At 36.8% G+C, this 24,767-nt stretch overlaps 1 protein-coding gene across 2 annotated transcripts in view; it reads left to right on the forward strand.

Moving 5' to 3' along the window:
- Nucleotides 1-23,001, forward strand: part of LOC121422844 — a 38,404-nt gene extending 15,403 nt beyond the window's left edge. Inside the window, exons 4-8 of one of the 2 annotated variants that reach the window (XR_005971194.1) lie at nucleotides 1,193-1,665; nucleotides 4,598-4,982; nucleotides 6,265-6,371; nucleotides 6,604-6,716; nucleotides 18,814-23,001. Coding sequence is in view for 1 of the 2 variants with exons in the window: in XM_041618059.1 (XP_041473993.1) it covers nucleotides 1,193-1,665; nucleotides 4,598-4,982; nucleotides 6,265-6,371; nucleotides 6,604-6,654 (1,016 nt within the window). In the remaining variant the exon portion in view is untranslated. Of the gene's footprint in view, nucleotides 1-1,192; nucleotides 1,666-4,597; nucleotides 4,983-6,264; nucleotides 6,372-6,603; nucleotides 7,161-18,813 lie in introns of those variants that run through there. The other variant, XM_041618059.1, reaches the window with a different exon arrangement.
- Nucleotides 23,002-24,767: the final 1,766 nt, after the last annotated feature.

A 24,767-nucleotide genomic window follows, 5' to 3' on the forward strand; every position in this document is an offset into this window, starting at 1 on the left:
GGATTTGTCGAGTCGTGCGGTGGAATATCGGTGTGTGATTTCGGCGTATTGATGGGTTGATATTGACACGAAATGGCGGAAAATCAACAAAAGAAGACCAAGAAATGGTCTCAGAAGTATAAGACTGAATACAGTCTCCAGTACCTGTGTGTTCGGAAAGAGGAATTTACCATGCATTTTGCGCAATTTGCAGCGTGGACATTTCAGTTTAGCAGGGAGGTCGTGATGATAATTCGGAAGCACTTTCGTTCGGGAGCAAACGGCATAGGCCTACGGACATTGCGATGACAAGATCTTCGAGCTCCACTAGTACCCTGTTGTCTTTATTTCACCAAGCAAGGGACCAGCGCTGAGCTTTTCTTTACTGGATTTATAGTGGAACATAACCTGCCTATAGCCGATAGTGATAATTCATCCTTATTGTTGTTGAACAGGTACTTCTTTTGTCCCCTCATTTTTTATTTACAATGTGAAAATGCATATTTGATATTTTTAATGTTAAAAAAGTGGGAACAATGTTTATTTCAAAACATGTGAAATGCCCCAAAATAAGGGTCAGATTGCACCAGAGAGCATCTAGAAACCCAGAGCTTCCAGGGCCCTAAGGCGGGCCCTGGACCCCGGCCGCAAGGGTCAAGCGCTCCGCGCTCGAGATGTGCGCTATGCGCACATAATTTGGTGGCGGTTGCAAATCCTCCCTAATTCTGATTTCCAAAAGTTGGCATCTCTGATACAGGTAGTTTTAATGAAAATGAATAAAACGGCTGCGTACGGCCGCCATATAGCAAATGTGACTGAGGTATTAGTTGATTTAATCGTTAATCAATTATTATCAACTTCCCCTGCAATATATATATTATGAAAGGTAATGACATGAAAGGGCACTACAGGGAATAATTTTCCTTGCATCGCATCATAATTAGCACCACATTTTTAAACATTGCTATACGAAAAGTATTTTTTATAGGAGATTGAAAAGTAGGCCTATGGTAGATTTTTTGTGTTGGCAATACAGATCCTAGTCGAGTGTTTCTCTGATGACTAAAAATGCTAATCAAATTAGGTAAGCAAAATTCTACCCTGCTCTGATGTTCATTAAAAAAATAACTTCCTTATCTAATTTGGAATATCAGTATCTTCCTCATTTCTGGAGTATAAACTTTTTCTGTTTCAATTTTGTTTTTGCCAACAGGTGCAAATGAATTATTCCTTCCAGCATCAGTCATCAATGAAACAGCAGAAAATGGAGAACAATTGATAATGGGACAGAAACGGATTAAGGAAGAACAACGTAACCAAATTGTTTCTAAATCTCTCTTGCCTGAAAGGTATGATACAGATCATGAGGTCAATATGGAAGGAGGATCCCCTTTCTGTCTAAGTCATGGAACAGAATTTATCCAAGCACAAACTCTGGATGGAAGAGGGGATGGTGAGAAGAATGAGGGAAGTGATGATAAGCAATGTAATACCACCAGAAGTAATGACAGTGAGAAGATAATGCAGAGACAGAGTTTGAATGAAACTGACTTGACCCTTGTGTCTTCACTGGAGGAATCATCTATTACATTATCTTCACCAGACAAAGAAGCAGTATCGATAGATGCCTGTCACCAGAGTGACCAATTGAATCGTGAGGATGCTGGGATTTCATCAAATGGCCAGGTCAGGGGGAAATTGGGCAAGGGGATGGGTGAAATAATAGCTCTTCAGTCTGCTATGGATCTTTCTTAATGGCAAAAAAAAAAAAAAATAAGGGTCAGAAGGTTGACAAGAATAGACGAGAGGACCCTGTAATCTAGAATACTTTAGGACCTTTAGAAATCAGAACTACAGTGCGTATCAAAAAAAAGTTTACACTTAGAAAAAATCCTGTAAAATTATATATTTGTAATATCCTGAAGATTTTTGTACATTTTAACATTGGTACAGATACATTTAAGCAAATGACGATATAACTGTCAAAAAATATTTCCAATTGAGTGAGCACCACTTACTTTTGAAAAGTTAGTGAAAAATTATTTGTGCAGAACTTGGAAATAGTTATGCGAATAAAAGTAGACCTCAATCATGAAGAACACATGGAATTTAGCTAGTAAAATTGAAGTGATGTTATCGTTTACCTTTTTAAACTTGTTTCCTTGCCCAAAACACTTCGAAGAGTGCATTGCGCCCCACCCTACTCCCCCACACACCGAGGCCATCTTGAAGATATTTGCTTTACACTGAGCTGTGATTTACATGAAATGGCTAAGGCCCGGTGGGGTCACTCAATATGACTTGGGGACCGCATGACCGTTACCAAAATCGCGGGAAAAGGGGTCAATTTCACGGAACGTCCGCGGACAGAACACTCCTCGAAGTAGTGAAAATAGGGGTGCTCACCATCCTCGATCTGATGGAAATAGGGGTCAGGAAAAAGGGGAGAACGATTACGGGAAGTAAAATCCGTCGCCGAGTCACCAGCCGCAGAGGGCGCGTGCATCATGCTCTGTATCTTTATATGGACAACTCTACATTTATTTTTACAAAGAATTCTACTTTTCTTATTTTTCAAGAAAAATAAAGTTCTTTTGGATTATTGTATCAGTATGACTTTGCTCTTGGTCATCTTTAAGGACTGAGCACTCTGACGCCTGTGTTGCAATTTCCTCTAATGAGGAAAGGGTGTTAAAATGCCCTGTCCTTGAAATACGGTAAATAGGGGTAAATTTGCGAAATGGGCAAAAGTGTCCTTACAATCTTATAACTAGGGGTGTTTCAAGGTACCATTTTACCGCAATTTTGTCCTTGTTGTGCATGAAAATAGGGGGGTAAATTTCACAAAATGTCCTTGAAATTGACTGCAATAGGGGGTCACTAGCATTTGTGGTAACGGTCATACATGTACGTGTCCCCCTCTGCGGCTGAGTGACCCCACTGGGGGCTAAGGCTTCATTTTATTAATCATTGTCAAGCTTGGGAAAAGTGTGGAGGAAACCAGTATCAAATTAAAAATGAAATGTAATCCCACTTTAATGACACAAACTTAGTGAAAAATGCTGGAAATGTATTATATAAAATTATGTTCAGATTAGGTTATGTCCTCAGATCAAGCTGGCACACAAAAGGGTAAAGTTTGTGCTTACAAAGTGTTGAAATTTCAATTTGGCTGGAAAAATTGTTACAAAATGCTGGAATGTATCCGTTTATTTCAATCGACTAAAAGTGCAAGGGAAATGTATGAGAAATGTTTCGCAGGGTAAGTTTGATTTCGCCCTTTCCCCTTGACACAGCGTGAAAACGAGCATTTCTGCGCAAACAGATCTCTGCGAGCTTTACAAAAATGGACAGTGCTCACTCAATTGTAACATTCGGTCAAAACTTTTACTTTCATTAGATAGATGAGACCCAAACCCAAGATTATATGTGAAAAAATTACCCACATGTTGTATATTTTTTAATTCCCAGGGCTTTTTCAAAGTGTAAACTTTTTTTGATACGCACTGTATATCACCATTTTCCATGTTTAAAGTGATTGGCGAACATTGATTTGACTTTTAAAAAATCTGAGCTAAAAATTGCATCCGGAAATCTTTAGTGATTCAAAAAGTGCAATATAAAGTGACCGGAAACACCATCTTAATTTCATCCCATACACTTATGTGTTCTATTTAAGCGTTTAAGCGTCTTTATGCCGCCTAATTTTTGCCTTGTATTTTTAGCTTTTCATTCTCAATGGTTGTTTTCAGGTTTTTTTTTAGTTCTAATGCATGTACTTGTACACATGTTTCATCTAGGTTTGAATTAAATTAAATTTTTTAAATTTGCTGCTCACAAAGTTAAATGATACCTTTAAATCTTCTTAAAAGACACAACCTATTTTCAAAATAATGATCATATGTAGCATACAGTATGTAGCAGTTGAATGTAGTCTGTTGTAATTTCTACATATTTGTGTAAATAACTATAATTTGTATGAAATAATTAAAGCCTGTGTATAGCTTTGGTAAAGGGTCAATAATGTGATTGATAATGGAATATCATCTAATATGACAGTCTTACTGAAACGTAGAGACCGTTAGATATTTTTCCAACTGCACTTCTCTGAGAAAATTTCAAATATTCAAATCTTGGATATATAGCGCCCTCTCTCGGCGATGCTTGTTTTAAATTTAAAAAATGGGCATTCAAGCACTTATCTTATAAATTTAGTGATTAGATATCCAAAAGTTACAGACAAAGAACATATCTTGAAAGTTTCAGCCCATTCCATGATTTGGAATAGGATTTAATTGAAAGACAAAAACACCTATATTTTAATTTGATCGGATGACCCGATCGAGTTAAATTTCCATGTAAAAATAATCGCAAAATTTATCCTGTAAAACACATTTTCATTTCATATCCTCCACATCATAACTGTTATAGGGCATATCCATTCATATTAGCTAGCAATGAATTGGAATACACAAGCTTTAAGGTTTAATGTACATGTATAATCTAATGTCTATATATACACTATACCTTGGCTTATTATGAAGTGTACAAAGAGTCTTCCTGCTTGTTATTCTCTGTGCTGTTAGATTACAGTTATTATAACTATTATATCCTGCAGAGGCTTCCAGCTGGACAAGATGTTCTCGGTCAGTCATCAAATGCAACATCTGGTACGGATTCATCGTCCTTACCTCCCATCTCCAGCCAGTCTTGTAAAGGACCAGCTTTGCAATCCCGAACCATGAGCAATGGTCCACCGAGTGTAGGAGACTTGCCCCTTCCCCATTCCCATCATCAGCAGACAAACCTGGGCCAAAATGAAGCCAAGGGATCTAAAACTGTGACTTCTGAGCGAACACTTGTACAGTCACAAGGCGCTACGGGATTTGGTCCTGATGACAGCAGACAGGTCCTAGTGCACAATAGCAATCACACAAGTGATTTTGATGCATCTGGAGCTGCTGATATGACTTCCATTTGGAGTACAGATTTGTCAGATAGTGGTAAGACTGTATGTAATGGTTTGTGATAGCCCAACCTCTTCAACCAACTGATTTATTTTTTTGTTTCCAAATCAAGTTTCTGGAGAAAGAGCATTGTAAAAACAATGTTTGTTCACTCCTTTCTAAATCCTTCTGTGCTAACTTCTTTTTTTTTCTACCAATTCCTAATCTACTGAGTATTGTCTACCTGTTATGGCATCATATGATTATTGTATAAACAGTGTTATGTTTGTAATATTTTTTTTCCTACATGCTGAGAAACCAAAGAAAATATAACATATTCTTGAATTCATGCTGCATAAAGTCATCAGAATGTACTGCATTGAGCAGGTACATTCACAGAGCAGATAATAGTGTAGTCAGCTTGCAGCACTGCTAACCACATGAGAATATTCACAATTCAATGTTAAATATTATCTTTAGAAATGATTATAACGATTCTGTAAACCATAATAATATAATAGTAATCCAAGCTTCCACTTTATTGTCTCGCCCACTGGAGGTGAAGGTGAGACTTAGGGATCCAAATGTTGTCCGTCATCCGATCCGTCCGTCACAAACCTAATGACACATAACTCCACAACCGTAAGTCGCTTTTCAACCAAACTTAGATAGTAGATGGACTTGGGGGGACCTGCCTGTTATGCTGCAGTTGGAGGTCACATGGTAAGGTCAAAGGTCATTTTCAGGTCAATGTTAAAGTTTACATTCAAGACTCTCTTATGACACCTAACTCTGCAACCATAAGTCACTTTTCAACCAAACTTGGATGGTAGATAGACTTTGGGGACATGCATGTTATGCTGCAGTCGGAGGTCACATGGTAAGGTCAAAGGTCATTTTCAGATCAATGTTAAAATTTATGTGTAAGGCTCTTATGACGTGTTATTCCATCCCAGTCATTTCACAATGAAGTTCTGATACAATTCTGTTGCGTGCCATTGCAAATCACTATATTTCTGGTTATTTTCGTAAGTGGGCGAGAAACAAAATCGCTTTTGCCTTGTCTGTCTTATGAAATTGACATTTATTTACAGCGAGCAACAATTTTTTTTCTTCAGCTGTGTGAGGCTGTGAGCACTGGCAAACCAACAATGTCCAACTTTGTAACTTCATGATCTATTTCTCCCATTCTTGTCATCGTACCCTTGTTTGTCTTGTTATTTATCAGGTTTTCTTCAAAATTGACATATTTTCTTCCTTGATTTATGCAAGATGGAAAAGTAACTGAAGTGCACACAATAATCATTTGGATTTTGACACAATATTTTGATACATGTAGATGATGAAGTGCCAAAGAGAGAAGATGAAAGAAAGCTGAGGGAGATGAGAAACAATACTGCCATGGAGTTACTGTGGATACAGCAAGCAATTGAAAGCAGGAAGAATGTAAGTATAACTCATAATCTATGTGATTCATGATGATGATGATGATGGTATAATACTAGTAATTTGCACTATATGCCCTCTACTCACTGGATGAGTGCTAAGGAGCGTTAGCTTTCAAAGGCTAGGACATTGATGTTTCAGACTTTTATTTGTCCTTTCCCTCTGTCCATCCACCCATCCGTTGTTGTTCTAAGTTATGTTGTCTTGAACCTCATTTTTCCACTATACACAGTATCTGAGGCTGAAGAGTAAGATGACAATCAGTAATGGGACAGATCAGTGATGTTTGGAGACAGACGAGAGGATCAGAGACAAGGTCAAGCTTCCAAGGAAGGAAATCTAGAGGTAGCCCTTTTCATATACATGGTGAAAGTGGAATAATTTATTTTTCCATTGATGAAGTTGTTTGTCTAAATAACAACAGTTTCAATTCTAGCGACAACTTCAGTCTTATTTAATACCTGGGCAAATTTGGCAGCCTACATGTTCCAGAAGATGCATGGTCACTCATAGGTGTACTTGTCTTAATGGTATCTCATTGTGTGCAAAATCAAATGAGCTGGTCTTAGCAGGCAGATGTATCGTACCTTAATAATTGTTCCATGTTTAATCTTAGCATATTGGAATAGTGTAGACCTAGATCCATACGATCCCTGCCATTTCAGAAATCCAAAGTATGATGTTGGATACAGCAGACTTCTTGATCTAGCATATTGCAAAGAATACCTCTTGCAGAGATGCCAACCCTCCCGATTTCATCGGGAGGCTCCCGAAAATTCATCCCAACTCCCGCCCTTACAATTACCATCCTTATCCTCCTGAAATTACGATTTTTTTTTGCATTGATCAAATTGGATTGGAAGTACATGTATCGTCTGCTAACTTTAGCATGTATTAACTCCATTACGTTCGCTGCTACTAAATTCTATGTGAAAGGCAGACAAATAAGGAGCAGCGAAAAGCTGGTGCATGTGATATGCCCAACCGGAATCCACTGTGTACCAGGCCAGTAGGCCCGGCTAGCTTCGTGAGCCGTGTGCACTTGCGGCCGCTGGATTTGTCGAGCCGTGCAGTGGAATATCGGTGTGTGATTTCGGCGTGTTGATGGGTTGATATTGACACGAAATGGCGGAAAATCAACAAAAGAAGACCAAGAAATGCCCCCCCCCCCGGCCATATGAACTCCCAAAATACCCCGGCCTAGATAGGGTTAAATCAACAGAAAATCATCGTTAAATTTTATGCCATTCATCAATTTTAGAAAAATCTGTCTTCAGATTTGTGTGATTTCTTTACCATTATCAGTGTCATGTCCGTTACGTTTTTCACTTAAAGTTTTCATAGCTTACAGGAAATTTGTCTAAAGGTACTGCAGATTCAGATTCTATGTTAGAATTAAATCCCCTACCATGTGTAGCAATCATTTTCCCTTACCACTTCTCATTTTCATAAAAATGGCGTTACGGACATGACAATTTGCGTAACGGACATGACGCCTTATATATGACAAAAGGCAGCATTCACAAAAACAAAATATTAAGCTCAGTGTCACAGACTGAGGTCAGTCTCAATTGCTTGAGGATAGCTGGATGTAATAAGTCCTAGACCCTGCATGTCAGTCAAGCCATTTTTAGAAGTTAGTGAATGATGAAAGTTCAGCTCTTGTTCTGATATATTTTTCTGAGAATTAACGGTATGCCACATAATATTAGGAAAGATGCAGCTAGATCTGGCAATATACTTAGATCACAATCTGCATCATTTGTGTTTGAACAATACAATTGATTATCTTAGGTGTTTGCACTGACAGTTTGGAGCATGATAAAACTTCAACTTGTGAATTCATGAGATCATTGATGATGATCGTTGATGATACATGTATTGCTTCAAATTATCTGACTTTCACCAAACTCTACTTCTTCAGTGATGGCATGGGCTCACATAAAAAACAAGTTTGTATTCGGAATCAGATATCTGTGTTACATGAATTGTAGCTCTATGAATCCATGAACTTTGCAATATCACAAAGCAAAGGGGCTATGGAAGGAATGTGGCGCGATCAATAAATTATGTCATCATAGTATTTTGGTCAGCCATAATCACGATTTGAATGATGTATCTTCATTTGTACACAAGCAGCGCAGACAATGCAACAAAATTAGATACAGCCACATTTGTCAGCAAGTAAGATCGTAAGATTTAGAACATCCAAGATTTGATGAAAGGATGATTATACTCAGGATGATATTTAATTCGAATGAAAAATAATTTCAGAAGCAATTTACAAACATTCCGATTGCCTTTCAACTCATACATAATCGATGATGAAAGATTGGTTTCCAGGTACTGCTATTAAATTTTAAAATACTTTTTAATGTCATTTTTAAAATCTTAAAACTGACATTAATACTACTACATATTCTTTATCATAAAATACATTTCATAATATGTTCATCTTGGATTTATACAGGTCTGGTACATTTGTTTTCTTACAAAAAATGAGATTTGGTCTTCTCAGTGTGCCGTAGTGGTACGATAAACATTGTATTCTATATAAAAATATCATGTAGGCTATAGCTATTAAATTAATGATACCTGCCAATAATATCTACATATTTTTCTTAAGAATGTTAGGAAAGGTACTTTGCTGTTACATAATTACATTCATTGTTCATATTTATTTCATTTTGAAACTAAGAAGTGCTAAAGAAGTTCACTTCAAAAGGGTGTCATGTCCGTTACGCTAGTGTTTATTATCAAAGAGTAAGCCATGAATAAAAAATAAACTTTACTATCATGGTAGTAACTGGAAAATACTCTCTATCTGTTGTTAACTGGTGTAAAAGAAATATTTCTAAATATTTTTTTGTTTTATAAATATTGTATGAAAAGCCACCTCTTAAATTGCAAAATAATGGGAGATATTACAGATTACCAGTTATGATGTGTGTCTCTAACCTCTAGCCTTAACATGTAAACAATTAGACTTGTACCATATCTTGTAATAAAATAATTATATTCGCTTACAAAAAGTGGACGAAACTGTCATGTCCGTTACGCTTTGTGTGTCATGTTCGTTACGCTTTGTGTGTCATGTCCGTTACGCTACATTTTGAGCTATGAATACAGAATGCACTGCAAAACTGTTGTTAAACACCATTTTATGGATAGAGCATGATCTTAAGGTTAAAGTAACACCAATGTCAGGTGCATGCAATCTAAGAATTCACAGGAATTTTGATAAGCAATTGGAGATAAAAATGCTTCGTCCATTTCGTGTCATGTCCGTTACGCTCACAAAGAGTGCAATATCTCAACAACTGTTCAATGAAACAATTTGAAATTTCATGTGTATGTAACTGATACTTAAATGTGTCTGATAAGCTCAGTAACAATTATCAAAAGACTGCTAATTCTACTGTATAAACCTTTGAATTACAAAAATTTGTCTGAACGTCATGTCCGTTACGCTGGAATTGACCAGCGTGGACATTTCTGCTGAGCACGGAGGTCGTGATGATATTCGCAAGCACTTTGGGAGCAAATGGCATACGGACATTGCATAGACAAGATCTTTACAGGTAGACGTTACCCGCGCTGAGCTTTTCTTTACTGGATTTAGAGTGGAACATAACCTGCCTATAGCTGATAATTCTCCTTATTATTATTGTTGAATGGGTACTTTTCTTCTATTGTCCCCTCATTTTTTTTTACATGTAAAAATGCATATTTGATATTTTTTATGTTAAAAAAGTGGGAACAATGTTTTTTTAAAAACATGTGAAATGCTCCAAAATAAGGGTCAGATTGCACCAGAGACTATCTACATGAAGAAACCCATCTGGATCCCGGCCGCAAGGGTCAAGCGCTCCGCGCTCAAGATGTGCACTACATGTACGTGCCCATAATTTGGTGTCAGTTGCAAATCCTCCCTAATTCTGATTTCCAAAAGTTGGCATCACTGCTCTTGTATGGTTTCACTCATGGAACATCCCAATAAGTGAATGAATGCTTTTTTTGAAAGGTAATATTCAGTTCTTTTATAGTGCGTAACACTTAGCTACACATGTCCCTATGCACTTGGATGAAAATAAGGAATGGAATTAGAAAGAAAGTTAAGAGTGTAGGGCACTGAATTCATTACATGCTAAACAGATACTTTTTTGGGAAAGTCTTAACCTTATCTAAATCATGTATATTTCTCATATAATTAAATAGTGCATTCCATAAGACGGAAGAGGCATGTGCAAATAAGCGCTCACCATATGTTTTGGTTACTGGGATTAATAGCAAACAGCTGCTTTGTGCTTGATCTTAGATTTTCGGTCAAATATGATGGAGCTATCTCATGGAAGCATTGATATGCAAAAACAAATAATTTGAAAGAAATATGAGAATGAACAGAAAGCCAGTGTAAGTTTCGTAGTACAGGGGTGATTGATTCATAGTTTTGAGTTTGAGTAACTAATTTTGCAGCAGAGTTTTGGATAGTTTGTAGTTTCTTTATTTGTCGCTCTGGTAAAGTGAAAATTAGGCTGTTACAGAAATCAGTATGACAGAGAACAATGATAATAATAATAATAATAATAATTGGATTTATATAGCGCTTTTTCCAGAGGATACAAAGCACTGTTAATTGCATAAGACAAGTTAAGGTTTATGGTTATAATATAAGTGTGTTTTGAGATGTCTTTTGAAGAGGTTAAGAGAAGAGAGGTTTCGAAGAGAAGGAGGGAGTTTGTTCCAAAGCCGGGGGGCAAGAAATTGAAAGGAGTTGAAACCGGCCTGTTTTCTGGACTTTATGATTACATAGGAAAAAACAGCAGTAGAACAAAGAGAGTGTTTTAGATCTTTGTTGCTGAAATAATGAAGAAATGTAAGAAGGTAGTGTGGTTGACAGAGACTTATAGGTTTGAACAAGTATTCGATAATGTATTCTATCAGAAACAGGTAGCCAATGTAGTTCATTTAGAAGAGGGGTAGCATGACACCATTTTGGTTTTGGACAGATTAATCGTGCACATTTGTTCTGAAGGCGTTGAAGTCTTCCAAGATCCTGTTTACTAATACCCCCCAGCAAGCAACCACCATAGTCCAGCCTGGAGAGCACAAGAGCCCTAACGACATCATGACACGTGTTCTTATCAAGGAAACTTCTAATGCGATTGAGATTATATATTTGCCAGTTGAGAGTGCGACACAAGTATGTTACTTCAGTACCCCCACGGTCTGTGTTGATGAGCCGAAACCTCAACGGAAATGGCCGAGATATACAGGCATTATTGATGACTAGAGAGTGGGCCCTTAGCTGGGGTTAATGGTCTGTAGATGCAACAGCCAATCAGCACGTTTGTAGCGAGTAAAACACTTCACATATCAATGTTTTTGCTGTATACTTACCTGTGCACTGTGACATCGCATTGCATTGCATAGACATCGTGACGTACATTCGTGGTCAATTGGCAAACTTAAGTTTTAAGTAATGCTGACCTTAGCTCATCCCTGCTCTCTCATCATCCCACGTTAATTCTCCGTGAGTTGATCGAGCAAAGGCTTCATAATTTTTGCCACCAAGCAAGTTATGCTGAAATGATATGTAACATTTTCAATAGCCCGACGCTATTATCACTTGTTTTTTACAGTCACCTTCACGTACGTCGATCTTGATGGAACCGTGTGAAACATGTCTACTTGGGTGATATTCGACTTTGATATTCAGCAAAAGTCAAGGAAAATTTAACTTGTATTACGTGTACATTATCCCTATACGAGTACCCATCCCAGGCCCACATATCAGCTCAGCTCAGATTACGTACCGCTCGGCAGCAGCAACGCATGCACATGTAGCAGGCCGTGCCGGCTGCTGGGCAGTGGCAGTCAGTCGGTTCCAATGAGCAGGGGATAAAAAGAGAGGAAGGAAGAGGAGGAGAGAAGGGGATGAAGAGACGATATACAAATGACATAAAGAGTGAATGATTCACTTTGCAGCCTTCTTCGACTTAGGCGGTGTGAATTTTATGTGTTTTCCTTGAAACAGATCTGGTAATTTGATCGACTTAGGCAAAATTTGACTAGTGAAGATCGACTTATGCAGAGGAATAACACACGTAAGTCTGTGGAGATAAATTGGGACTTGTTATTTTCATTGACTTTGGCGATTATTCAACATATGTGACTTCGACTTACGCGGAGTTGACTGTATTACATTTTTATTCATGTAAGAACCCTTTTACTATGAAAAAATCCTCATTTGTAAAGAATCTCGTTTTATTCGTCTCCCTTGAGCTCTGGTTCGTCGAGGTCTGATTCATCGGTGTCTAGTACGTTAGGGTCCGATTCCTCGTGGTCCAATTCCTTGTCCAATTCCTTGGGGTCCGATTCCTTTGGGTCCGATTCCTTCGAGCCCGATTCCTTGCCAGGGTCTGTTTTTTGGGCCTCTAGTGCAGCAGACCTCTTTTTAGCGAGCTTCACCTCATTACTCACTTTGTTTCGCATCACTGTGCGAACGTCTACAACAGACCTCCCAAACTTGGACATCACGTGGCCTGTAAAAGAAAAAAAAAAAAATTAAGAATTGATAGTAATTGTCATAAAGCTACAAATCCAATGATATGAAATAAATAAGTTAATAGTATGTGCAAACAATAATAGAAAAAGGCATCAGGAAGACATTGTAAGGTCTTGAAGGATTTTTAAAGTCGGACACAGTCCAAGACAACCTGTTAGTGGGCTTTTGCAAGAGAACGCAGGGCGTAGGATTAGCGGTTTGTGTGCTAAAATTCGCAAATTCCTTCATTTCCTCCACAGTCTACAAATGAATCCAGTCCAATCTATTCTCTGCTATTCAGCTATCAAAGGCATCATGAACACTGATCTTTTTGTGCTTTATTTTTCAACAGCAATTTTTTCCTATCTGGTTATGCACAAACACCATAGGAAATTCTTTTTTATTTGGAAAATGCAAAGAATTTTTGCTTGTTGCAAATTCAACTGTAGATATTGGCGCAGATGCCTGGCAAAGGGGAAAATTATAGCATCAGAGTCCAGTTTAAATTACAGAGGAGCAACACTTAAACATTCCCACCCAAGTAAGAGACAGAATCTCTGAAGGAGTTGTTAAACCTTTGCAGTACTTAGCTCATAGCAACCACTTCAAAGTTGTTTCGCGAGTTAAAAACATGGAGCTACTCTGGCTGTTTCCAACCTTTTCATGGGCAGAATCTCCACTTTTTTGATACCCTTACACTCGAAAGGCTGTGGAGCAGGACCAGAAATATTAATGTGCATTCTGTTTTCGCTCTCTGAATTGTTTTTCTTTTTCATTTATTGGTTTTACTTAATTCAATCTTGAAATTTAAACACTCAGTGTCATACTTACTGAGAACTTTCTTTGAAGAACTGAAGAGCACAAGTAATTTACTTTTGTCATAACTATCAAATTAATTTTCTTACAGAGCTGCCTTGTGTCCTCAAATGTCAAATGAATAATCTTTCCAACTATATATACATGGTCTTTAGGGTTATATGTAGGTCAGTCAATCTCTCGAATTTGTAGGAGTGAGCAAGTGAACATCATCTTTCACCAAAGTTCCTAATAACTTTCCTTCAATAAAGAGGTTCAAGTTTTAACTTCTCCACTTCTCTATTGCTTCTCCACCTGGAGCTCACCTGGGGAGGAGCTCTTCCCAGAATCAGATTTTACTTGGTTTGGATGCGCTACAGGGTACATAGGCTACTTATTTGAAAAAGGAAAGATATTTGTTAGACAGCCTAGGAATTATTTATATAATATTGACTGGCCTTGAGGGAGATACCAAATACATTTCCCAAACTAGTCTCATATTGCCCCGAGTCAAAGACGAGGGCAATATGGGTCTAGTGAGGGAAAATTTTTTGGTATCTCCCGAAAGTAATGCCAGTCAATATTATTATTACCTGTTCAACCCTTTCTGGTACATTAAATTAACATATTGGTAGATAATATAACTAAATTGTTGGACTTACCTTGGACAAGCCTCTAGTGTCAATTCTTGTCATGTCTGCAATGTATTTCCTTTTTATGATCTCCACAAATAGTGCTGAAAATGTTTCCACAAAAGCTTGTAAATATGCACCTACATGTACATTTCAATTCAATTCAAAATTTATTTCAATCAATCATAAAAATACAGGTATATACAAAGTAGGTAAAAACATGGGATTGGGAGCCCCTAGAAGTTTTCATAAAAAAAAACTTGTGGGTGGGGCACCACCATGGTACAATCAAATACAATTAATATAATACATACATAAAGAGTGAACAACAAATAAAATTGAAATACAATTAAAAAAAAGAAAAAAGAGAAAGAAACGATGGGCTAACATATGGGAAATAAACAAGCAAACTAGGAGTAATAATTATAAATCATAATGACCTACAGTGTGCTTTTGGCAGGAGTTTTTATACTGAGCAAAAAATTCAACTTTCAAGAGTTTTTTAAACTTATTTAGGACTTTACTTTGTTTTATATCATTTAAATCATTCCACAGCTTAATTCCTCTACAACATAGAGAATTTTTGGTAATTTTAGTTTTTGGAAGATATTGGTGAAGATCTGCTGAATGACGCGTAAAGTATAAATGGAAAGAGGCATTTGTGTTGAAGAGATTATTAAAAATATTTGGCAAGAGATTTGAATGGTAATTGTACATAAATATATAAGTATACATAAGACCCAAGTCACAAATTTCAATATTTTACAATCAAGAATGTCTATTTACAAGCTTGCAACAACAAACTGTTAATGGCAATGGCAAGCTGAACATTTTAGGAATAGGAATGAGAAACGCGTAACCAAGTTGAAAACTGAACTGTGAATGTAACTCCAAACAGTTTGTAAAGGCTAACACCAATAGCTATTTACAGGTTTGCTCTCGTCTTTTTACTTCGAGTAGTAGTTTATGGTAACATTGCAGTTATTCAGCACAAATGGGCAGGTATGTTCTTGTCAACGAGGTAAGCCCGGAACAATCCAACACTTCTCTTGGTTGATTTCCTTGTATTTTCTGAGTCCTCCTCGAGAAGCTGATTGAATTGATGCTCGTCGAGAGAAGCAAACCTGTTGCTGCTGGAGGCTGCCATATTTGTTGTTTACAAACAATCCCGGCACGTCTCTCGAGCTTGATTGATCTTCTGCGCTGGACTACTCACTGCACACACAACAATACACACACAATATGCATATCGAGTGAATATCGCTCGAGAACAAATTTACTCGTTTGTGCGCATGCGCTGGGGATTGATGAGCTCGGAATACGGATATTATGGACCGCTAATTATTGTACGTAGGTGCCATAGGAAAATTACTCTTTTCGGGGAGTAGGGGTGTACGAACATTATGGACACTCGTCATTTAGCTGATTGCTGACCGAGCCATTGTGACGTAGTTAATGTTGAGGTAATCAGTTAGACAAAATACATGTTTATATCATGTCTCCAAAATGCCTCATTCAGGTAATAATTTTTTTATGCGCTTTTTTTTACATAGGGGCTACCACTGAATATTTTGGGGCTATTTTTGTTCTTCAAGGCAAGGGGCAACTTTTTTTATTGGACATTGGCAATAGACTCACTGCGATGTCTAAAAGCTTGGAACATATTTCATAAAATAATGAAGACTAGGTCAAGACTACCTGAAAGGATATAGATCTACTACCACATCTAAGATAAACTCTAGAAATGATAATACTATAAATCAACACTCACCGTAAGCACATTTGTGGGCTGAGGTATCTTTATGCCGTTCAGTACTGTCTATCTTTATGTTCATTGTACCCACTGTAAATAGTTCTTTAATGCAACCAATTTATTTTCTTCGGTTCCTGATGGTGGCGGGAATGCTCTGCAGTCCCTAAGTTACTGAACAGATCCCACCACTTTCAAGGCCATAGTAAGTACCAAGCCGATCCAAAACCCATGATATGATTGTCGATCCGTTCTGAACTGTCTGTTGTTTTTCTTTGTTCCCTTCTCAATACTTCTAGTATAGTAGTCTGAGAGACCTCTGGTTCTGGTCATTTGGTCTTGCTAGGGCAGATGAAGTACTTCTTTATTTCGGATGATGAATCACACACACTCACAGTCAGATTCACAGCAGTTTGTTCATACATGCATATTTACAATGCACATTCTCTCGCTACCAGCTGGCACAATCTAATTCTGCATCGTGCATTTATTTACAATCGCGAAGCTTCTAGTTTTACGGAAGGCTTATAATGCGTGCCATCAGATCATCCTTTGAAGTGATACTGATAGCAAAGGGTGAGCTGCTTGCTCTGCTGGTGATGGAACATAATGAAAAATGATGTGAACTTGATATGCAATATTGTTTTTCATCGGTGGCAATCATTTATTTAGGCGATTCTGAATTAAATAGTCGCCCCAAAACATAAGTTTAAACATAAGTTTTTGAGAATTGACTTTGTCAATTGTTATTGGTGGTGTTCATCTTATACCTCACAGGTACCATAATTTAATAGTGAAGAGCCTCCAGTATAATTTCAAGGTACTGGAATATAGCCGCACCAAGCACATATTTCCCCCTCCTTTTATTGACTGCATCACTCTCTTGTATTTCAAAATTTAAGAAAGATAACGATTTGTAGATTGACGAGTCATAATACAGTATTTTGTGACTCTCAAGCTTATGTGATATCTGAACATTTTGCAACAATAGCAGGGAGAGCAATGTTAGATTCTTTTTTTGGGGGGGGGTTAATAATACTGTTATTTCCTTCTAAGAATAATTGCTCTTGTGTTCATGGAAGTTGACATCTCTGTTGCTGTTACCAGGTATATCCCTGCTGTTACCATGCTCGTGTTGTTGGAATGTAAATATTCAAGTTTTATTTCCGCCTTCTGAACTTATCATCGTGCGGTCTCGCCCTCAGAAGTAGCCTCCCAACATATCTCTGATGATGCCAAAATTCTGTACTTCAGAAGCTACAAATTGTTCAAATCACCTGCACTGCAATTGACAAGTGTCAACCATTGGAATATGTTTTTTGAATTTGAAATTGATTAAAATATTATGGTCGACATTTAGTCATAAAAAAGGGTAGCAAGATATTGATAAACATTTTTTTTAAAGTGCACTACAGAGATGGTTTCCATACCTATATGCCTGGAGTGAAATTGGAAGAAAAAGAAGGAAAAAATTTAATTGGTAAAAAAGCGTTAAAAACAACACCATCTTTGTAAAGGCGTATTTAACATCTGTTAAAAATTATTGTTGATAAGACTTTATTGCCAAGACCTGGGGGGCGTTTCATGAAAGGACTTGTCACAGGTTTTATCCAACAAGTCCTGTTATATCCAAAGTGGTTTTATCCATTAGTTACCGGTATTATAGGAAATACATTTCGCAGCCAATCAAAATCAAGGAAAGTTGTCAGATCTGGCAACTTGTCAGACGAAAATGTTGCTTGACAAAATGCTCCCCTTCAGGCCTACCCCACTCCGGTAAAAGCTTGTTCTGAAAAAGCCCAGTTATCATTAAAGGATTTTCTACTCTTTTGTTCTTACTGAAAACAAATTTGTATTGTCATTTCAAGCTAAAAAGCTAATTCAGTGCTTGTGGCATTATTACCACCTGTGCCCTATCAGTGGTTCAAACACTTCCAATGCAATCAAAAGCCACTTTTGATCCCTTGCCAGCACTCTCCCATAGATGCTTTTTACTTTTTCCCCTTATACTGTGTACAATCTCCCCTCTTTTCTTTACCACATAATATCAAAGAATTATGTCATCAGAGTGGATTTACTTTTTCGTTGGACTGAGTTGGTGGCTGGTTGCTGACATCTTTCCTAAATTCCACTCATGTACATCTTATTTGTCCGTTGTCAATGTTTGCTAACCGAATTTAAATGATTCTCTGGGTAACTTATTCATTTTTAAAAAATAATATGTATTTGACTATTTCAGGACTATCTTAATTTCCTTATGTTTTAAAATTGTTATTATGATTATGATTATTATTATTATTATATATATATATATTTTTTTTTTTTTTGGGGGGGGGCTCACTTGCAAATGGTCTTAAAATGTAGGTAATGACAGCCCTCAATTTTATTGACTCACTGTGCCATATTGATCCTATGAACACCTTTTTTCATCATGCTATTAGTTGCCCAATCTTATTATACATTTTCATTGTGCAGGATATATTTATATTACAATTGAGTGTATTTTGGTGTTGGAAATTGAATAGAATTAACCCAAAGTTAATTTCTTGAAAATCCAAGACACATGGATTTGCATTTAGGAAATGAATGGAATAAATGTACAGACTCCTTCAATTTCCATGTTTCTTATGATATTCTGTTTTAATGTTTCTTATGAATGTACAATATTTATATTGTTCAGATTGATTTTTAATTCTATTCTCCATTCTCCTACGACAGCTTGCAAGTAAGATTTGGGTGAATTGTTATAGTCTTGGGCTCTACCACAGTGGATATTCTTATGATCATCTGACATCATTATACAAAGCGAGCTTTAGTTTACAACATTCAACGGTATATAGTGATTTGGTCTATACCTGCTTTTTTCATTTGATTTCTCATGCTATATCTGTTTCCTCCTATGTCCACTTGGTCTCACACCACTTTTGATTATGAACATAATTTTCATTTGACATAGTGCAAAATATTATATTGAAGTGAAAATTAGCCATGAGATCAAGTGATGGTTGGACCAACTGATTATGATGACCAAATTGATAGTAGTAGTGGGTTAAGTTATGATGGTGTTAGATGGTCTGAGGATGATTTGCTACTAGACCAAGTGGATCATACAAACCACTTTTACCGCTTTGCTTGATACATCACCCAAGTATATCACAGTAAACCACAAGGCTGTCACCCATAACTGGTAAGAAAAATAAGTCAACTATTCCCCTGGAAGGAATCAAAATCACTGGCAAGATTGTACAAAATCATGTGGTGGTTGTTTCATAAAGTTGTGCAAGGTTATGAATGGCTTAACGCATGACTGGTGACCATTTCTTGTACTAAATTATATTTTCCTATGTAACTTAGTACTAAAGAACATGAGCCAGTCTTGCCATGAGTAACTTTGTGAAACACCCTCCCATTCTTCTAGGGAATATTGATAACAAAGAAATTTTTTTTTTTGAATAAACAATTCTTTAGTTAAAAAAATCATAGGCCTGTTCCTTGAAAATTGATTTGTAATGGATTGGGCTTGCAGAATACTAAAGGTTTCATTTTAACCCATTACAGATTGAGCCCAGAGTCTGTTGTAAATGCAACAAATAATCAGCCAATCTCCTGTGGGTTATCCTTTAAACAATTAATCTTAATTGAAAATACATGTATGTTCATGTAGAAATGTGCAGTGTATGTTGAAAAGAGTTAAGCATTTTGAATTGTCTTTTAGGAAAAATGCTACCACCAACAGAATGCGAAAATTCAAGGTTTTGTTGATAAAAGTAATATGTGTTCGTACATTTTACTCCTATTTCCTGCAAATTTTAGTGTTTATTATTACTGAATTATTGTTCTTTTTACAGAACCTATTCCCAAGTAATTTTCCCTTCATTATTTATATATTTTTTTAAAGATTTTGATCATGATTAATATATGAATAATGATTTTATGGCTGTGGCATCATATTTATAATGTAGGATATACCTGACTGGGAGATGGTGTCCTGTGAATGATGAGCCTACGGGGCATTGTCCCTTAAATTGTAGGAGAACGGCATGCCCTATCAGGTAGATTTTTAAAATAATTTTAATTGTGTAGGTCTTAGAATAGGGGTGTGTGAATTACATGACCACCAGTGATCATATTCTATTTCATGTAGGCCTACATATTGTGCATACTATGATCAATTCTTAATGCACCTTTCTCCCTCTGCGTGGAGTCAGTTTTGTTGATATGTCTACCACATTTAGAAGTACCACTTTTGAGACATGTACATGTAGTAATTTACATGTAGGAAATCATTTTTATGTAACTTTGGTAATTAGCATCACGATTTTCATTTTATTCATCCTCAAAAATTTAACAAAGGGCCCATTCTAGATAATATGAATTTAGAATTGTTGAAATTCTAAATTGCATGATTCCTGTACAGCAAGGTGCCGTTTCAGGCTTATAATGATTGTCACTGTGTTATTTTGTAAACTACCTTGGAAACCTTGATCCCTGTTACTGTGGTAGTTACTATGAAATTTTTTTTTATTGTAACAATAGACATATTACAGAAAGCAGGAAATCGATGCGCTCTTCTGACTTAAAGTCTACTTAGTTCTTTTTCCTTTTTTTTAAACCAGTGCCCATATGTATCTTTTCTGCAGGGACCTTTGAAATCAGAAATAGGTAAGAAATTCAGAGTGTTCAAAGACTAAATTATCCAGTTTACAAGTTTACCAAATTTCCTTATTTATATACCGGTATTACAAATTGCATATGATTTCAAATCTTTTATCAACCAAGTATAACAATGGCGTTAAAAATACCAAGTAGAATTAGTAAATATTCTTCCTTGACTTCATCAGCTCGTAATGTTGTGATGTTCATTGTATAGTGTATATGGGTAATTGGGTATACCCTTAGTTATATATGTACATGTACATGTATTCTCTCTGTTTGGACTTTGTAATTTCTCAGCTGGAGTAGCTATGTTCAAGCAAGAAGCGAAGAATCATAAAACCAGGAGCTTGCAAATATATTAGATATTAGAGTGAATGCAGAATATCATAAGAGGTGTGGCTCAGTGGAATAGTCTTTGGACTTTGAACCACAAAGTCCGGAGTTCAAATCCCACCGCAGCACTAGCATCCTTTGGCAAGGTGTTTATCTTCATTTGCCACTCTTTACCCTGGTATAGTAAACGGATACCCGGTAGGTAGGAATTCATTGAATGCTCAATGCTCCCGATCAGGGTAGCTATGCTAAAGCCCGGGTAATAGTATGCAATGCTAAGGAACATTTGAAAACGAAATGTTGCATATTATTATTATTGATCTCCATGGAGATCAGCTGTACGTCACAGTGTAAAAAGGTTTGTAACTCGACGAAAGAAGCATCCTGATGATATGCGGGTAGCTAGAAAACGTGTCAACAGGTGAATGCTAATGACTTGACAGCTAGTTTCTTCTGCCCCACGTGCATAAGAAAATGTAAATCTACGATTGGCATTGACAGCCCTTCCAAGACTCAATAATCATGCAAGCAGTCATCTTACTTTATTTGAAGGGATTGCTGAGAGATTAATATTACAATGGTTCGGGCAGACAAAGTCAAGGAAGAAAGATGAAAATTCCTACATGCACATGGTATTGCATGCATTTCCTTGGTCCTATTGGTTGATGATATCTTTAAAGAAAATTTAGTACATAACTGGTACGAAATGTGTGATTCTGTGAATATCTTATAATTTCTTTATTCATTGGTCCATTAGTCTGCTGCAAATTGCAGCAATTACCAAGAGCATCAGGCAAAGGATGCTGAGCCCTATGGGAAAATTACGACAGTTGTAATTTATGTATGAAACAGACCCCTGACCTGTGTGTTTTGCACACAAAAATTGTACCATATGGATTGCACAAAATAAAATTCCTGTTATTAATATCTTCATTAATTTGTATCAATATAGTTCTTTTTTTGTAATAATTATGTTTACCTAAATATTGCATAAACTACAGGATTATTATTTTTGTCTACAGTAGGTTATATTGTATAAACTACCAGATTGTTATGAGAGACTGCATGAATCATTATGAATCTTGCGTCAGTATGATCACTCTGCTGCTCCCACCTTTATCCATCAAACCATAGAGCTGGTTCATAACTTCTGGAGATCAGTGCACCTTGCATGAAGACAACCTGGGTCAAGTAACATAAAGCTTAATGATTAATCATGGGGCTGATTTTGACGATTGATCATACACAAGGATTTTTGTACTCATTCATAGAAATCAACCTCACAATCAAGTGATAAGCTTCATGTTGCAGTGCCCTGATCTGCTTTACTTCATCGTTCATGTCATGGAAGTGTATTAATCAACAATTGAAACTAGAATCTGCTATCAAGGATCGGAATTCATGTTGGTCAGAAGTCATCACTTGATGTCTACTTGATACAGATTTTTCAACATCAAATAAAAAATATGTCAAGCTTAATTCCTGGTGGTCATGTCATAGTTTAGGAATGTCTGGCTGGGAGATGGTGACCTGTGAATTCTGTGCCCACGGGGCCTTGTCCCTCAAATTGTGGGTGAACGGCACGCCCAGTCAGACTTTAGGTTTTGTGTTGTTTTTTGTAGGGTGTAGCACATTGCGCCTTGGCAAAAGTTTGGGCCATGTTTTTCAGCTTGAATCCGGGAATAGGCTTCCTTGCCTTTCCAATGTTCCATTTTCAGCATGGAAAAACAACAGTGAATGCAGGCAAGCCACTGTGAAGAAGCTTATCAGGATTTGGCTGAAGGACATGGCCTAGACTTCTGTTCAGGTGGTTTAAATACAGATGCCACTGCCATCTTTTGCTATTAGCCAAGTGCTCTCAATGTTAATGTCATTTTTGTAAGAATAAAGGGTTCATCATGAATCTATTAAACAGGAGTTCATTATCTTGGTTTCTTATTCACATGCAAATCATAGATGGACAAGATGTGTGTATTTTTTCTTTTAATTTCTACTATGTATAAATATAATCTTTGGTTAGATGATAAAGAATGTTATCTATGAAAATATTTCATGGAATAAAAGTTTCAGAGCAAAATTGTCTGTAAATACAAGTCGCATTGTGGTTTATTTCCAATTCGTCTGATGCCAATTTTTCTAATTTCCAACTAATCTATTATTTTTTTTTATCAGTTTGCCCAATATCCACATAGTCTAAATGCAAATTTGTCCGCTCACCATTTCGTCTTATAACCAGTTGGTCCAATAGCCATTTCGTCCATATACCATTTGGTCTAATAAAGTGTTAATTGTACAAAATTATATGTATATTAGACCAACTGGTTATGAGATGAGATGGCCATAGATGAAATGGTTATTAGACGAAGTGATGATTGGACCAAATGGTTGTTAGATAAAATGTTGATGGATGGAATGGCAGACTAAATGAATGTAGACCATGTGGTGAGTGAACGAGTTGGCAATAGAAAAATTGGCAATTTACAGGCATTGTAATACCTCAGTCATTTTTGCTTTAGGCGGCTGTATGGCGAGTCGATAAGAGCTTGTTAACATTTTTTTGTATCAGCTATATACAGGTAGCTAGAAAAAAATGAATGAACTGCTTTTTTCGACTCGCTGTACGGCTGCCGTTGGGCAAATATGACTGAGGTATAATTCTTTACATTGCCAACTACATAATTGATAATGAGTCATGTAAGGCATTTTCGCTGCACTGAGATTTTGATAATTCAAAGAGAAGAGCCTTTGTGAAATTGAATACACCAATGTTTCATACATGTACATGTACGTACGTCTTGAAGGCAAGACTTGACCTTTGCACTGGCCTGTGGCAGCAAAACACAAGTCAGGCCACCAAAATTCTGTAAAAACCCCATACTTGGTGGCGTGGATTGGCTACCACAGTTATGATAAATTGTAATGTTTTCTATTGCTTTAGGGCCACCGAATTTGCTTTTGGGGGCCACCAAAGCATGTACGGTATCTCAATTTTGAGGAAATTTGTCCAGTGTCCAATTCAAATCATTTCAGTAGAATATCAAAGTTTTATAATCATTGCTGCGTTGATGGAAGACCACATTTATCATGACACGTCACATGGAAAGGAGAATGCCCTTTTTCGTACTTTATGTGAGGAACAAGGAAGCAATTAAAGTGACATGCTCATGTATTCAGCTAAAATATGCCACTGATTTTCATCCTTGGAATTGTGCAAAATTGTCCTTATGCAATCTGTGAATCATGTATGGCAATAAATCAGTGAAATATCTTGCAGAGATAACTTGTTTCTCACCCAGGGGTATTTGTCCTTTTCAGTGATATTTCTAGTTTTCTTTGATCCTGTCATTGTGTACGCTATGTATATCAAACATAACTGAAATATAAATTTGGGAGGCTATGGAACAGAATCTTCCTATATGAATAGAGAATTCAGACAACATGCTGTATTTTCGATGTACTTTGTTTATCGATGAAGGGCTGATGAAGCTTTCAGCCTTGCAAGCTAAAGCCTAAACAGGATCAAAATTTCATCAGTGTGAAAAAGGAGGTGTGGGTTACCTCGGCCACAGTTGCTCTGAGGCGAGTCCAAAATGGCTGTTTTAAATTGTTTTGTACCAGCTACATATAGGTGGTTTTGTTAAAAATGAATAAAATGGCTGTTTTTGATGCATTTGCATATCAAT

This window comes from Lytechinus variegatus, chromosome 1 (genome assembly GCF_018143015.1).
Source record: "Lytechinus variegatus isolate NC3 chromosome 1, Lvar_3.0, whole genome shotgun sequence".
Lineage (NCBI taxonomy): Eukaryota > Metazoa > Echinodermata > Echinoidea > Temnopleuroida > Toxopneustidae > Lytechinus > Lytechinus variegatus.